At 44.3% G+C, this 16,770-nt stretch overlaps 1 protein-coding gene across 1 annotated transcript in view; it reads right to left on the bottom strand.

Moving 5' to 3' along the window:
* Positions 1-10,767: 10,767 nt before the first annotated feature.
* HS6ST3 (heparan sulfate 6-O-sulfotransferase 3) overlaps positions 10,768-16,770 on the bottom strand; it is a gene marked incomplete at both ends in the record, with an annotated part of 732,556 nt that continues 726,553 nt past the window's right edge. Inside the window, one exon of the mRNA XM_080689519.1 lies at positions 10,768-11,476. Coding sequence (XP_080545645.1) covers positions 10,768-11,476 — 709 coding nt within the window. The remainder of the gene's footprint in view (positions 11,477-16,770) is intronic.

The raw sequence follows: 16,770 nt of genomic DNA, 5'->3' as shown, positions 1-16,770 counted from the left end.
CGTTGATTTAGAAGACGGACTTGACATAATGGAGGAGACCCTCCAGCGAGGGAGGTGGTTTGGGGGAAGGAGCCGGGGGCGGGGGGCGCCGGAGAATGAATGAAGGAAACACTTCCACTGACTTATGGTACAGATATAAGAATGCCAGTGCCCGTCTCAATAGCTTGTATAGGGAAGAAGAGAAAATGGAGAGGGAGCCGGAGGAAAGCCCGCCAGGTGCTGTGGGCATGCCTGACACTATCACTGTGATCTCCATTATGATGAGACTGTAATGGCCCCAATAGAAGTATTTAAAATATAGCAACAGAAACGGAAACTCAAAGGGATATTAACATTTGAGAGCAAAATCTCTTCTGGTAACTTGACTCACTAAGCTAATACAGATTCCTTTTTTCAGCTATATATAAACAGAAATACTGGTGAAAATAGACCCAAATATATACACACATATATTTAGCACACATATTTATATTATATTAACATAAATTTAGCATATAATAATATAAAATATAATATACATTTTATATATTGTACTGGGGATTGAACCTAGGGGCATTCATTCTCTGAGCTACTCCCCTGGCCCTTTTTACTTTTTATATTGTTTTTGTCTTTTTTGTGTGTGTGTGTGGGCCTAGGGATGGAAACCAGGGGCATTCGACCTCTGAGCTTCACCCCCTGCCCTATTTTGTATTCTTTATTTTGAAACAAGGTCTCAATAAGTTGCAGAGGGCCTCACTAAGTAGCTGAGGCTGGCTGTGAACTGCAATCCTCCTGTCTCAGCCTCCCGAATGCTGGGATTACAAGCTTGCACCACCATGCCGGCCTTTACTTTTATGTTTTTGGGTTTTTTTTTTTTTTTTTTTTTTTTTTTTGGTGGTGGTACTGGGGTTCCTGGAAACCCTTCTACTTCTTGGCTACACTCCCAGACGTAAATTTTTATATTTTTATTTGGAAACAGGGTCTCTTAAGCCAGCGCGGCTGGCTTCAAACCTGCGCCATCCTCCTGTCTACGCCTCCCAAGCACGAGGATTACAAGCGTGTGCCACCACGCCCGGCTACTTTTTATTTTAAAATAGGATCTTGCTAAGTTGCTGAGTGTGTAAGTTGCTGCAGCTGGACTCCAGGCTGTGATCCTCCTGTCTCAGCCTCCTAAGTACTGGAATGACAGGTATGCATCACCACACCTGGTTTACCAAAATAATTTTTAAAACCATAGCAAATCTCAAAGGCTAGGAAGGTAAATCTCCAGGTGCTAAGAAGAAATGAAACTTAGTCCGAGGCCATGGAGCCTGGAGCCTGGGATTGACAGGCAGGCTTGTGCCCTGTGCCCCAGAACACAGAGTCTGGGATGAAGATGGGCCTCTGGGACACCTGCTGGGGTGGGAAAGTGGCCAGGGTCCAGAGCAGGGAGGAAATAAGAGTCTTCGAGAGAAAGTGCTTGCCCACCTCCCCGAGCACGTTGGAGCTGAGAGGATCCTTCAGAGCTGTCGCTAGTCAAAAGCCCTGGCTTCTGCCACCATGGAAGCATCACTGTGTATGGCTTGCCCTGGAGCAGTGGCCGACTGAGGCCGATCCTGGAAGGCCTTAGTGGAGAGTTGCCAGCCAATAGCCAACACTCCTCGCATTTTATAATATGTGTTCTTCAGTTCTGTCCCAGGTGGTGTTTTTAGAAAGATCCACAAAATTCTCTCTGATTACATGGACGAATCCCCCTTTTATTCCAGATTTTTTCCCCCCACAAATCGTTGAACAGCATCTGTGTAATTTTAGCAACATTAAATATTTTTTCTCTCTGGGTTTTCGGGAAGATATACACAAAGAAGTCCACTGTCTTCTCCCCAGTGAGTATACAAAGCACCTAGATGCTATTTATATGCAAACATTAATTTACGTTACTGATATTAGTGGAAATTTGAAAATAAGAAATGGAGAATGAAAATATGAGAATGGTAAAATTACACGGTGTTAAAGTCATATTTTCAAATAGATATAAATTAGTATATGTATTCCCATTGCACAGATTGTATTATGATTCCAGTTTCTTAAAATATTCTATATTAAAATTTTTATGGTAATGCATAAAAAGCATGAAGGGAAATTGATCAGAATAATCTCAGAATTTGACTCGATAGTGTATAGATTTTAAGTATTTTGTACTTTTTGAAATATCTAAGATCTTGTATTTGTAATCACAAAAAATTAATGTTGTTTATAAAATAAATGATTATTATGTCAGCCTGTTTTATACTCCATTAATTTGTAAATTAGTATTTAATATGAAACGTGGTCTGTGAGAATAAAACAGTATTATACTGACAGATTTTCAATATATCTGGTATTTTTCAGTCTTTGGAAATAAGACTCCAGTGGTCCTCACATTGGTTGCTGTTTTAACTTTGCACACTTTCAGTAACTCAGGGCCAACTATAGTCAAAGATGTGAAATAGGAAATTCCAGAAATGACCAATTCATAAGATATAAGTTGCATTCTTCTCTGGGTACTGTGATGAAACCTTGCTCCACACTCCTTCCTCTGCCTGGGACGAGAATTAGCTCCTTGTCCAGTGAGCCCACATTGTGGACACCCCCTGCCCATGATCACTCGGTAGCCATCTCAGTGTCAGAGGGACTATTGTGGTATCAAAGTGATATGTTCAAGCAACCCACATTTTACTTACTAGTACCCTCAATCGTGAGAGTAGTGCTGCTGGCAACTTGGCTCCTTTTAAGTGAAAGGTTGGAAGCTCTCAACTCAATAAGGAGAATAATCATACGCTGAGGTCGCTAAGCTGCACAGGAAGAACGGAACGTAATACACGGAGTAAGCACAGGGCTTCCTACGATCCGTGTTTTCTACTATCTACCAGAAGCTTTGGAACTCAGCTCCCAGGACAAGGGGTGTCTAATAAATGTATTTTCAAGGTGAATAGGGGAGAAGACGTTCAAACGTACTGTTCTTAGCTCTTTCTCTTAACTCAGAATTACTTGAAAAAGAAAAGCCACAAGAATGTTTTAGTGTGTGTGTGTGTGTGTGTGTGTGTGTGTGTGTGTGTGTGTGTGTGAATGTGTGTGCACACTAGAGAAACCTTTGATTTCGTGTGTCTTTAATTTCCACTGTCTTCTGGAGCCTTTTTCAAAAACTATACCTGTATTTTAAAACAAATAATTTTATTGGTGCATTGTAATCACACATCTTGAAGGGCAGGGTGGTGGAGGTGTAATGCCCACAGCACTCCCTGAGCCTGCCCCAGTGCCCACTCTGTTCCCCCGCGCTCCCGCCTTGCTCAGCGCGGTGACTGACTTTGATAGTCTGTGCACGTACACCATGTCCAGGAGGTGTCCCCTCTTCCTCTCTCCCAGCTCTCTCAGGTAGGTGGCCTTCTTCACTCATCTGTTCCTCTCCTTTATCTGGAATCCCTTCAGTGTCCAGTTTTCTCCCTAGCTCCTGCGTATTAGAGAGAACATTTGACTTTTAACTTTCTGCACAATTCACCATTCCTTTTTTTTTTTTTTTTTTTTTTTTTAGTGGATGCTGTGGTTATTTGAGTCAAGTTCCTGTTCCATGATTCCCACTAGATAGGAACATGGTCAAATGTCCCGATTCCCCCCCGCCACCCCCAAGGCCAAAATCTTGATAAGCAAGAAAGGAGTCTATAATTTCCCCTTCCACAGAGTGAAAGGAAAATGATGGACAACACCATGCGAGGGGGTTTTGGACGAATGAACTTTTTCTCCCTTAGAATTTTCTTCTTTGCTTATGTTATGGGCACTTGCTTTAGAAAAAAAAAATCTTATGTCGAACCACACCCACTGAATGGTGGCGAAGCCTGTGTTAGTGGCCGTCACTGTGTGTTTCTTCTTCTGTTCTGTCTCTCCCTCCCTTGTTCTTTTTCCCTCTTTCCCTCCTCTTCGCTTTCTTCCCATGAAATGTAATCCCCAGCTCCTTGGCTGCAGTGTGCTCTTCTCTCCCACCAGCCCTTCTCAAATCTCCCCTCCTCCCCATCTCCAGGTGGTATTTCCACATTTCACAGTGGATTTCAAGGTGCCCGGGTGGGCTGGAGGGGGCGAGGCATTCAGAGCCATGGTTTTTGCAGCTTAAGTGTTTCAGAGCCCGTGAAATCCTCCCTGGCCTTGCAAGCTCTGAACTGTTCTAATCCATGTTTTTTTTTGTCTTTTATGACTTTTAAAGTTTTACATCCAATCACTACATTTGTATCCAAACCATGGATTCTCTGAGTTTGACTGAGCTGATCCCAAGAATTCCATTTCCATGAATCCCTTAAAGCATTTAGCTAACTTTTCCCATTTTGCAAAAAGACACGGTGGGGTAGGAGCAATTGTTCTCGACATCACAACAGTTTAATATGTTAACTTATTCATTAAATTGTGCTTCACCTCAATGGAAATCCTCAGTTCTACAAACTATCATTTTTAAATAGCAATAAAGTTGGATAATGTCACAATACAATCTCCTAGTAACTGAGTTCATACATATTATTGCACAGAAACAAAAGGAAATATCTCTTAGGAGAAATAACTTACTATCTACTGAATAACTATCTTTACACCAAACATGTGAAGGTCCAGATAAAAGTCCAGAGTTTTCTTCCTAACATTGAATCGATACATTAAAAAATGATAATAAGAGTAACAATAATAATGCAAGTAAAACCCACAAAGTGCTCTGGGAAAAAAAGAAAATATAACCACATGATTAAAAAAAAAAAAAGAAGGAAGACAGAGGTGACGACGACTATATCACACAAACTCTGCAGTTCAGAACACTGTTTCTCTCCAGCAAGAGCCGAGGTTTTCCAGCACTGACATCTGGCCCTTGATCGGTTCCCACAGTGCAGGAGAACAAAGAGGTTCCTCTTAATGCACTGACTGATGACAACTGCAGTCTTTTCTGTAGACGACTTAGAACCCAGGCTCAAGAAACACCGGTGGACCACGTCTGCTCAGCAGCCTGTTAGATGCCTCCTGTCCTTGCCTGGAAGTTCAGAGGCATGTGTCTCTGGTGTTCACAGCTAGGCCAATGCTCTGGAAATCCTGGCACCTCTGCAAGGCAGGTTGGTTCTGTCAATGTGCCGTGAAGATGGGTCCGTGGGCATTCCATCCACGAGGCTACACAACCAGCAGGTCTCAGAATCCCCCCACTTGCTCAGAATTCAAAATGTCAGGGAGTTAGTTTGAGCATGTTTGGACCAATGTGGGGACAGAACAGCAGGTACTGGCTTATGTCCAGCAGAGATGGTGGAACAGGATAAGAAGGAAAGCCGACAGTGCCTTGTAGAAAGAACCAGAGTGTGATCATCACAACCCAAACGGGCAGAAGAGCAGGCCCGGCCAATCTGGGCCCCTGATGGAGCTGTTCTATTAGTTCTGGTGACCAGTGGAGACACAAGAACTGTGGCAAAGGAAGACCTTAGAGTCACGGCCGTGACCAGAGCAGGATCTTCTTGTCTCAGTCCAACCCAGATTTCTCTTTAATTCAACTCCGCCAACCCCATCAGCCCTCGGTAACCAATTCCACCCCAGTGTTCAGGTTCTGTTTCAAGAGCCTCAGCCCCTTCTCAGTTCTTTTACATGGCTAAGAGAATCTCCTGGTCCACACGTTTCCTGTCTGCCCTTGTTCCTGAGAACAGAAATTGCATCTTAGTCACTTTTCTATTTTTCAATATTGCCAGGCACATATTTTATTCATCATCTTCCTATCTTTGAAAAATCTGCCTCCGCCTTAAGAGCCCTGCTTTTTTTATAGTTACCCCTACTCTGCCTCCCACCCACCTCCTGCCCCCCTATTACACACGTCTTCTTCTCTGCCAGAGGTCGTGGCCCGGGAAGGGATCAGATAAACTCTGTGCGAAGATGTTCACTTATGATAGCTTAAAGCATTTCCTCTCTCCAGCAAACGTGCAAAGGAACTCATTTAACACCAAATAAAACCTCTAAGAACTAAAGCTGTATAATGTTGGTGAAATACTGGGGACTTGGGGAAGGAGCGTAACGGCAGGGGAGATATTTTAGGAACAGGGGTTTTATTGATCCCCTCTTTAGCTTCGCTAACAGGCAGCTACTGAGTCTGAATATTTCTAATCTGAGGCTTCTCTAAGGAGTGCGGCCATATTCCCTCGGTCTTCATCTCAAGTGCTTTTGGGGATGAGTAGAGTTGACATCAGCTAGGTGTGTCTGAATGTCTCCCTAAAGTACAGGGCTCCTCCAGCTCCCCAGCAACCCAGCTCATCTCTCGAGCACTCCCTGTTCCCTGAGGCACTCTCGTGGGAGGCAGATATTTGAGAGTCAACTCGACCAGTCTCCTTGGAGTTTTCTAGGTCGCTGCCGTTTCACAACAAGGCGAGAGAAGATAGAATCAATAAAGATTTAGATTTCATAATCCTGCAATTCCCAAAGCCAGCGCTGATACTGAGTAGCTGGCAGTGTTGGAAAGTCTCTGAAGCCAAAAGATGGGCTCTGGGCAACTCTCTTTCTAACAAATTAGCATCTTTGGGAAATCTTTCAATATCGCTGAATAATCTTTATTCCAAGCTATCAAATGGAATAATGAATAGAAGTTCCATTTAACACAGGAGAACAGGATGAAGGCCAGAAGAGATATTAGACGTAAAAATGTTTTGAAAAGCATTAAGTGTTATACAAAGTGATGAATTTTAATCTTATCCTTTGTAAAACATATGAGGAAGGAAGAGACATTGAAAAGCTCTTGAAATATTTTTTCAATTCCCTTTTGTGTCAGACACTCACAGTTTTTATCAGTATTAATTTTCACATTGTTTCTTTAATAATAGAACCCCCACACTTATCAAGGCACTGGGCAACGAATGGTAAGAACATTTTCTAGCCTTCTCAGAAGCTCTGAGGTCCAACTTCTGGACCACCTGATGTGACTAAAAGCAGCGTGTGCAACTCCCCACCACTTCTTCTCTAAGATCTGGAATGGAGATAACATGGTAGGAGCTGCAGCAGCTACCTTGGGCCATGAGATGGAGGCTGTATATTAGAAAGAAAGGACAGGCAGAGAGGACCTGGGTTTTTGGTCATGTAACACATCAGCGTTACCAAACTAGTTGGTCTTAAGTGACAGTGAAATCGTTACAAATTTAGTTATTACTATTTTGAGTGTCTCTGTAAAAAGTAGGAATCCTGCCCAATATACTTTGTACCTTCTTATGACCTATGTTCTTACCTCTTTACTAAGCCCATCTGATAGACCTTCATCCCAACATCTATTCTAACTCCACTCAGATTTTTGAAAGCGTTACTTTAACAGTTTAATCACATATGGTTTTATATTTCAAGCCTTTGATCAAACTACTGACAACAAAGTTACCCTGTTTTGATGAGGAGAAACCCATCTTTATGATGTTTTAACAACACACTGCGATCTCCTTAACTGGTATCTAAAGTTGATTGTTAAGGTTATCAGTTATTTTCTCCAGTTACCAATAGCAGGCTGCCAAAAAGCGAGGGGGCAAAAATAGGGGTGTGTATCTTAGTCCTTAGTAAAATCCAAACACACACACACACACATATACACACACACACACACACACACACACACACAGGGACACTTCATCTCAGTGTAGTTACTCGCGCCTCCACTGCACAAAGAAGGGAAGAGAAGGAATGTCCACTGGGGACTGCAGGAGCTGACAGGATGTGGCCTTCCCTGGAGTTACTTATTTATTATTTTTTGGCCTCTTCTTTAGATTCTGATATTAACATCCCCGGAGCTGAGCTGGCCTGGCACCTTGAGGCTGCCAACTTCTCAGGGACTCTTGTGCCTGGGTGCCATCTATTGGTGTCTCTTCCCCGAGTGTCACTCCACATGGAGGCGTGCAGGAGAACACACTACATCCCTGCGTCTCCAGGTCTCCACCTCTACCAACACAGGACCTCAGGGGCGCGAAAAGTGCGCCGCTTTACGATGAAATACCGGGAGGAAGCCCACATCAGGCTCTCCACTTCACGATGAAATACAGGGTGCAAGCCCACATCAGGCTCTCCACTTCACGATGAAATACAGGGTGCAAGCCCACATTAGGCTCTCCACTTCACTTGTCACTGAGGCCAACACAGTCAGCTGGTTCGCCCTCTGAACATCCTGCTGTCTGGTCTCACATGGCCTGCCGCACATCACTGAGCCCTCAGCATTGACACAAGGGAGGCCTGTCAATAGAAGTCCCGAGGTGTCTAAGGAGCAGCGTGAAGTAAGCACGCAGGGACCGTCTCCAAGTCTCAGCTGTGTGCGAAGCCCCTGCCAAAAATTCAAAGTGAATAGAAAAGAAACAACCCTAATGCTTTTTATCTTGTTTTGATTTTCCACATGACAAAACACTGAGTTGTTATTGTGTGTGCGTGTGTGAATGTGTGTGTGTGTGTGTGTGTGACCATGGCAGACACATGTGTAATTTGCAGCCTTTCTATTCCCCATAGAACACTGGGTTTTAACAATGAGATGTGAAGATGGAGAGAACTGCTCATTATTCTGTACTGCAACATCCCTTCCTTTCCCATCTTAGGAACAAATCATCAGAGAGGGAGACACAGGTATTTTGTGAGCCTTAGTTTCTGCTAATCAGCAAGCCCCGGTGTTTGGCCCCCTTTAACTCGCACTTGTATTTGGCTCAAAAAGTGCAGCTGCCAAGGAAGCCATCAATCCCGCAGCTCCTCGCCGCGTCCGTGACGTGGAAGGGACGTAGCCCAGGGCAGCATGGCTCTGGGTCAACGCTAAGCTTGGTGCTGTCGTGGTTGTGCCACCTACGCGGGTCAGGCACAAATACTCCAGGGCAATAACATCTGGCTTCTTGCATGATTAGCAGGAAGCTTGAGGCAGCCTGAGCCTTTATCCCATATGGAGAACAAACGTTGCTTGCGAGCTACAGCCAGCGAGGCCCAAGTCATGATCTTCCAGAAAGCTGCTTGTCATCCGTGGACTTGACTTTTCTCAGATGTGAAACCAAGACTAACAATTTCTACCTTGTTATACAGACTAGACTAAGGCCTGAGAAAGGCCTCCCTCGGTTTGTGGCACCAGAAAGCCACCCGGTGCCACCTTCTCTTGCATCACAGATAAAGCCCAGAGCAGCAAGGGAAGCTCTGGGGCCGCTTCTCCAGGTCTATATTTGGAGACCCATAGCTCTTCTCGGTGCAGGCAGCACTCACCAATGCCTGTGGACTGATGGGCTGTCGGCCCCAGAGAGCACGTTCTGGGGCTGAGCCGTGGCTTGTGGGAAGCTGGCTGAACCATCAAGCAGGCTGGACATCAATGGAACAGGCTTTTCCAACCGACCGGGGAATCTCGCTCACTTTACTTTCCGTTCTTTGAAGGGGTTGATGCTAGCAATGCGTTGTGAAAATTTCTACCCATTCCGATTCTCCTGCTGGGTGCCAGTCAAAGGCTTTCTCTTCCGTCCTCCAACCTTTCTGCCTTATGGTCCATACACTTTCTGCTATGGACTTGAGACTGGGAAAATGAAATTAAGGGACATTTGGCAATGTAGCACATTTTTTTGGTCCAGTTTAACACACCCTCGCCTGATCTGCTGTGCATAGTCATGGTCTAAGGACAGGTAGTTTAAGATCATGTGAGAAGAAAGAAAGTTATCAGACTAAAAATGGTCAAGATGCTGGGATGTAGTGCCCACCCGAACTGCTGGAATAACTCTCCAGTGATTGGGGTTCCTCGTTGCCTGGTCCAAATCAGAATTATTATTCATGTACTGACCTCCAATACATCTCGTATACATGCTAGCTAAGTGTCTATACTTTAGGCCACTTTTTTTTTTAAACATCTTTTCTTTTGTGATAGCAAAATTTAAAACCTGGGAGCACCACGGCAGAAAAGACGACTACTGCAAAGAGATTCAACTCAGAAATATTCTTTAAAAAATTAAGATCCTGTGGCTGGTTTGGAAATATTACACATATGGCATTTCTCCTGAATTTTTTTCTTTTTTCCAGTTATCATTCATTTCCTGCATTGAAGATTAAAATTGGTAAAGTGTGATCTCCTTAGGTGTTGATAAATAAGCGGATTCTCCTAAAGGTCTCACCGACATTCATTCCTCAGGGGCCACAACCACACCTGTTCTGTGTCCACTCCTGTTTCCTTCAAGATGGGAAGGAAGCAATGGCTTAGGGTTTTGTAGGGTGTGGGTCTTTGGAGATGCTCAAACAGTAAAGTGATTTTGCTTAAAAACAACGGCAGCAACAAAACACCTATGATTTCAACAGCATTCAAGCAGAAGTTCAAAGATGAGAACCAAGAGTCGGGCAAGTGTTGGCGAAAGCCTCCTCAGAGGACAGAAGGGCGGCTCCTTCCTTCTCTCTGTGTAGACGGACTCTCTTTTCCATGGCAGAGACAGGATGCAACAGACCAGTCCCAGCAGAGCCGGGCTTTTCACGTGCGCCTCCATGGGTTCCAGTGACCCAAATGGTGGCTACAGGGCGGCAAAGACATCACCGGCCATCTCTCTGTTTGGGCCATTTTTCTCTTGACCTTCTCAAGCAGCGTATGCACGCCTACCCTACTATATATCACCGGCAAAAAATGTCAAGAAAATAAAGAACAAGGCAGATCATTTCCAGTTGGCTAAAAATGAAGAGCGAGATGAAACAGGTGTCCCAGTTGACCCCAGACAGCCTGGGTGTGTGTGTGTTGGGGGGGTCCCACAGCGACCCCACTTCTGCAGAAGCAGGTGTGACCGCTCACCTCCCTCTCCCGAAAGCAGAGCGGGCAGGGCGTCACCATCTCACCACCTGGCTGTTGTAGTCCTCGGTGACGGTGCCCTCTGCCGCCCCGTCCTCCTTGGGCCACCGGTGCGCACGATGCTCCCGCTGCAGCCTCCGCTCCTCCCGCCGCCTCTGGCGGTCGCGCTGGTGCTCCCGGTGCTTGGTGTGGTGGTAGCGCTGCTGGAAGAGGTCCTTGGCATACTCGTAGAGCTGCACGTCCAGGAAGTTCAGCTCCTCGATGCGCTGGCGGGCGCCCTCGTTGATGTCCACGTTGGAGGCCCGCGTGATGTTGAACTGCGTGAAGGGCGAGATGAACTGGAGGTTGAATGTCCTCTCGAAGAGAAACTGCGTCTTCCTCTGGAACTCCGTGAGGCCGAAGAAGGCCATGTTCTTGAGGTTGCTCTTGGCGCTCTGCAGCAGGATGGCGTTCCTCTCGCTCTCGTTCATGACAGTCAAGTTGTAGCAGCCCACCAGGCTGAGGTCGGCCAGCATGCGCACCTGTCGGTTGTTGGCGAGGTTGTAGCTGCAGTCCATGAACTCCCGCAGGCTCACCCCGGACCAGTCGTCCCCGGGGTAGCAGGTGGGCAGCTCGTCCGGGGTGGGGCTCCTCCCGTCACACATATGCAGGGACGTTTTCCACGTGGCCCCTCTCTGCACGTGTTTCCACTCACTCAGGTAGCGGGACACCGGATCCCTCAACATGGTGATGTAATAGAAATTCCTGGAAGAAACGAGAGGGAGAGGGTCAGTCGTCGGCAATGCTAATGCAGGAAGGATGGCCTCTGTGGTTTTCTATCAACATGGGGCCAAGGGAGTCTTCTGTCCAATGTTCCTGGGAGATGGTTGGTCAGGATCTGCACCTCCCTGGTGTAACTGTGTGTATTTTGATAAGGGCAGTAGAGACCACTTTTCATGCTAAGTTTGCTGGGCTTTTTTTCCCCATCTCAAATGTGGAGAGAGGTGGGGCAGTAGGAATAGAACATTCATCCATTTAGTAATTAGTCATTGGTATATTTCCAAGGGCAAGAATGCCTTACATTTAGTGAAAACACTAGGATTTCAAAAACTGATTACCCACCTGCTATCATATTGGATACTTATAACAGTCTTTTATTTTTTTTAAGTACTGGGGATGGAAACCAGGGGCATTTTACCTCTGAGCTACATCCATAGTCCTAGTTTTTATTCTTTACTTTGAAACAGGGTCTCACTGAGTTGGAAAGGGCCTCACTGAGTAGTCGAGCCTGTCCGCAAAATGCAATTTTGTCTCAGCCTCCCAAATGCTGGCATTATAAGCATTTGCCACTGTGCCCAGCCATATAACAGTCTTTTGTAGTAGATGTGGTACTGTTTGGGAGAGAAACTTGCCCAGAGGTGAAATGATTTATCCAATGCCACAGACCTACAAAAAGAAAGGCTGAAACCCAATTCTCCTTCATCTTTTCTCTGTACACAACTATTCTGGATTATGAATTAGGTTGGCTCAAGGAAGGACAAGCTGCCCACTCCAACCCTGTCACCAAGAGTGCTTGAGCAGAATCCGAAGCAGAATCTGGAGAAGGTCTATTTGCCACCAAAGCCATAGACGGGACCTCACAGAAGGACAGGCTGGACACCAGGCTGGACACCAGGGTGGACACCATGCTGCCTTGCTCTCTGAAGATCTCACTTTTCCTTTGCCCTTGCAGTGAAGCCGTCTGACCCTGATTCAACCCCTGTCCGGGCCTTGGCTAAATGAGGCGGGCCCATTCCATGGTGCAGACTCAATCATGTTCACTCAGAGTTCCCAGGAGACAAGAATGGTCCACAGTCTCTGAAGGGAGCAACATGCCTGCCCTGAGCCTTGTGCAAATGACTCCGAGCCAATGCTGGTGCAGCTAAGTGGTCATGGCGTGGGCCTCCATGGAAGTCACCCACTGTGTCCAGCATGCCTGTCCATAGCCCCCAGCCTCCACATCTGCCCACAGCCTTCAGCCTCCACATCTGCCCACAGTCTCCAGCCTCCACGCCTGTCCACAGCCTCTAGCCTCCATGCCTTTCCACAACCTCTAGCCTCCACACCTTTCCACAGCCTCCAGGCTCCATGCCTGTCCACAGCCTGGCATCCAGAGGGCTGAGACAAAGCCAGGTCGTTTCTGCCTGATTCCTCTTTGTATCTGCTCTTTGTAGAAACTTGATGTTAAAATAAATACATGCTCATCTTGACAGATAAGTAGATGGAGAATCTGTTAAAGAATGAGTTTCGTTATCACTGAATCATGTGCTATTTTGTGAATTATCTCTGTTATCAAGCAGTGATATTCGCCTGATTCTCAGGTATCATCCGCCTGATTCATGCCTATGTGGTTTTTATGCAGATATCTGCACTTAAACGGTGGTGTGCCCGACTCTATAATTAAATCCAAGGCAGCTTTAAATCTGCGCAAAAAACTGAAAGCAAAACTGGAGGGGCAGAGAGGCCGCTCTGCCCCCTTTATTCTCAGAACACCCGTCTCCACTTCCTGCTAGAGTTGGAGGCCATCGCATCAGGGTGGGTTCTGAGCGGGGAGATCTGCTTTATCACCCACTCCACAAATCACCTTTGTTAAGGAAATTATATCGTTGCCATAAGAGGATTGTTGGAGAAAAGAGGCAAACTATGTCACATTTTGAGTGTGTGTAATCAGCAAGCATCAGCGGTGACAGTGAGAAGACCCGCAGAGAAGCCATAGCAATGGAAAAGCACACGTTCCTAATTCCCAAGGAAGAGAGCCAGAGGTGCTTAATACTAGGTAGAGGAAGAAAGTAAATTGTTGAAGGCTTATATTCACTATAATGGAGATATTTTGCTCAAGTTGTCTAACTAATCACTCCACTACCACTCATAAAAAGACTTTGAAATTTGGGAGTGCAGTTTTCTAATTTTGTCTTAAATGGTAATGATAAAATTTTTATTTAGATAAATTTACATGCTTCAATTCCAAATGCTTCTCCATAGACTGGCATCCAAGACCCATGATGCTGTAAACTTACTAAATGCCGGGCATTGGGCTAAGGGGCCAGACCATTTCAGTGCCCCAGTGAGATGAGCACACATCATCAGTTCACTCAGTATTGCATAATAAGAACCTGAGAAGATGAAATAAGATACCCACTGGTAGTTACATTAGTGGTAGGCCACAGAACTTGGATTTAATCAGGTCTAGCTTATTTTAAAACAACAAACATCTTATTTGTTTTTTGTCACTATATCATGAAAAGAAAAACAAACATTTTACTTATTTTTATCACTGTATCATGAAAAGAAAAACCTCTCCTTTCATAGGAAATATCTTAGGATTTATTCTATTTTGCCAAGGTAAACTGGATAGGAACACACACACACACACACACACACACACACACACACACACACACACACACCAAATTAGAGCAATGCAAACGTAGAGTTTAAGGGTGGTGTTTTTTAAGTGAAACTGAATATTCTAATTTTTCTATATTCTGCTATTTTGGACCTATAGCCTCACCAGTAGGAAATCCAGACCATTTTGAAATGTTCTAAAGAAACTGCAGGATCTTAGGTAACACTCACTTTCCTTTACATTGGGAGGAAGAACTTATTGAAACTGTCAAGAGCAGGCCAGCCGGAGCCTCACGATCGCCAATCACCATTTTACATGCTTCTGTTGTCTTTCTGTGTGATGGAATGACAATTCCATCTGTGAAAGAAAATGTCCTAAAAGGTCAGTAGGGAGAACAGAAAACAGCTGACGTAGCTCCTGGGTTCCAGGAAGAAATGTCGACAGTAAAGCTTTGTTCAGCGTGGATATTGCTATTGTTGAATATTAGATGACATGTCATTATTAATCCCGCTTTAGTCCTATGTTGAGACTTGTTCACATTTTAATTCTACTGGCAGAGACTGATCTGTCTTATTCCACAACACAATTGTATAAAATACACACACACACACACACACACACACACACACACACACACACATACAGTAAAAATGATGGTGACCTAACTCAGCTGGATAAAGATGTCAAATACATCAGGACAGAATTAAAATTAGAAAGATCTTTGAATTGGGTCAAATTAGAATATAAATGAATAATTTCCAACTTCTCGGTGGCTTAGGCAAAATAGAAAATATTCCAGAGCATTTAAACAAGAAAAAAGTCAATGACAATGGTCAATTCTCAATCTTGTTTACTCGTCATTTAATTTAATTTACCAAATTTGTATATTATTTATTCATTTATTTATTTTTGTGGTACTGGGGATTCAGCCCAGGGGCATTCTTTCTCTGAGCTATACCTCCAGCTTTTTAAAAAGTTAATTAATTAGCCGGGCATGGTGGCGCACACTTGTAATCCCCATACTTGGGGATTACACAGGAGGATCACACGGTTCGAAGCCAGCCTCAGCCACTTAGTGAGGCTCTCAGCCACTTAGTGAGACCCTGTTTCCAAAGAAAATATAAAACAGTTCTGGGAGTGTAGCTCGGAGGTAGAAAGGCTCTGGGTTCTACCCCTGGTACCACCAAAAAACAACAACAAAAAAATAATAACTAATTTGTTTACTTATTTATTGTTTTGGAACAGGGTCTTACTAGGTACTGAGAGTCTTACTGCATTGCTGAGGCTGTCCTTGAATCTGTGACCCTCTGTCTCTGCCTCCCAAGTACTATGATTACCGGTGTGCACCACCACACCTGGCTAGATTTTTAAAACAACCCTTAGAGTTGGAGGCTTCTGGAGCTGTGAATTACAAAAGGTTGGTGATAGAACAATTTAACTGAAACCTTCTGAAGCTTTTGGCCCACTTGGGAAACGGGCGTGGAGCTTCTGGGAGCTTTGATTCCTTGGATACTACATGATCTTAAAGCTTCCTGAAACTGGTTTAGACTTAAAATGGTCTTAGATTCATATTTAATTTTATTCAGTTTAACACTGCATGTAGCAATGCCTACTGAGACAGGCATCATGGCACATGCTTGTAATGTGGGAGGCTGAGACATGAGGGTCACAGGCTCAAGGACAGCCTCAGTAACTTAGCAAGGCCCTCAGCAACTTAGGGAAATCCTGTTTCAAATATAAAGTTAAAAAGTTGTCAATATAAACGAAGAGTATTGGAGACTATTCAACTAATGATAAAAATGTGACTGAAAATTTAAATTTCTGTCTCATCTTTATTTTGTTCTCAGCTTTGATTAGCTTCTCTACTTTGAGCCAGAAAACAATAAAAATCATCAATGAAATGACGCCTATGTTCAGGTCACATATTTAATCTTTCTTGCTGATGAGCTTAGCTTCTATTTTTTGGTATCCCTCCTGCTATAGTTTGGATCCGAAATGTTCTCCAACAGCCCATTTGTTAAAGGCTTGGTCTTCAGTCTGTCAATGCTAGAAAGTGCCGGAACCTTTAAGAAGTATGTTCTAGTAAGTGGGAGTTAGGTGACTTGCAGGCACACTCCTGAGGGGACATTGGGACCTGGACCACTTTCTGTCTCTCTCACTTCCTGGTCACCATGAAGTAAATCGTTTTGCTCTGCCACACACATCTCACCAGGGTATGCTGCCTTACCACAAACTCAAAAGGAACAACCTGTGAAACGGTGAGCCCAAACAAACCTTTCCTTTTTATAAGTTTATTAACTTAGATATTTTGTCACAGTGACAGAAAGCTGACTAATACAACTACCCGCTCTACCATATTGAAAACTCATTTCCTTCTGTTCCTATAACTCCCAATTCCATTTCTAATGAAAGTACTGAGAGATTCAGTACTAGTAAAATCTACCAATTTATTTCTTAGCCCTCACTTTTTCAATAGTACAAGCAAATGGTAAAAATGGTCAAAAAATAGAAAGGACAAGCAATACCCAAGGGCTGTGGTGGCCACAAAAGAGAGAGCCTTTATTGGTTTCTGTTTCTTTTAACTCAGTCTCTTAAGTCTAGAAAAAGGATCACTTATGCATATATTTATACTTACAGTTAATCTAAATTCTTTCCAGATAGTAAAAACATAAAT

This window comes from Muscardinus avellanarius (genome assembly GCF_963383645.1).
Source record: "Muscardinus avellanarius genome assembly, chromosome: 2".
Taxonomy (NCBI): Eukaryota; Metazoa; Chordata; class Mammalia; order Rodentia; family Gliridae; genus Muscardinus; species Muscardinus avellanarius.
This window is presented reverse-complemented; position numbering and strand designations above follow the sequence as displayed.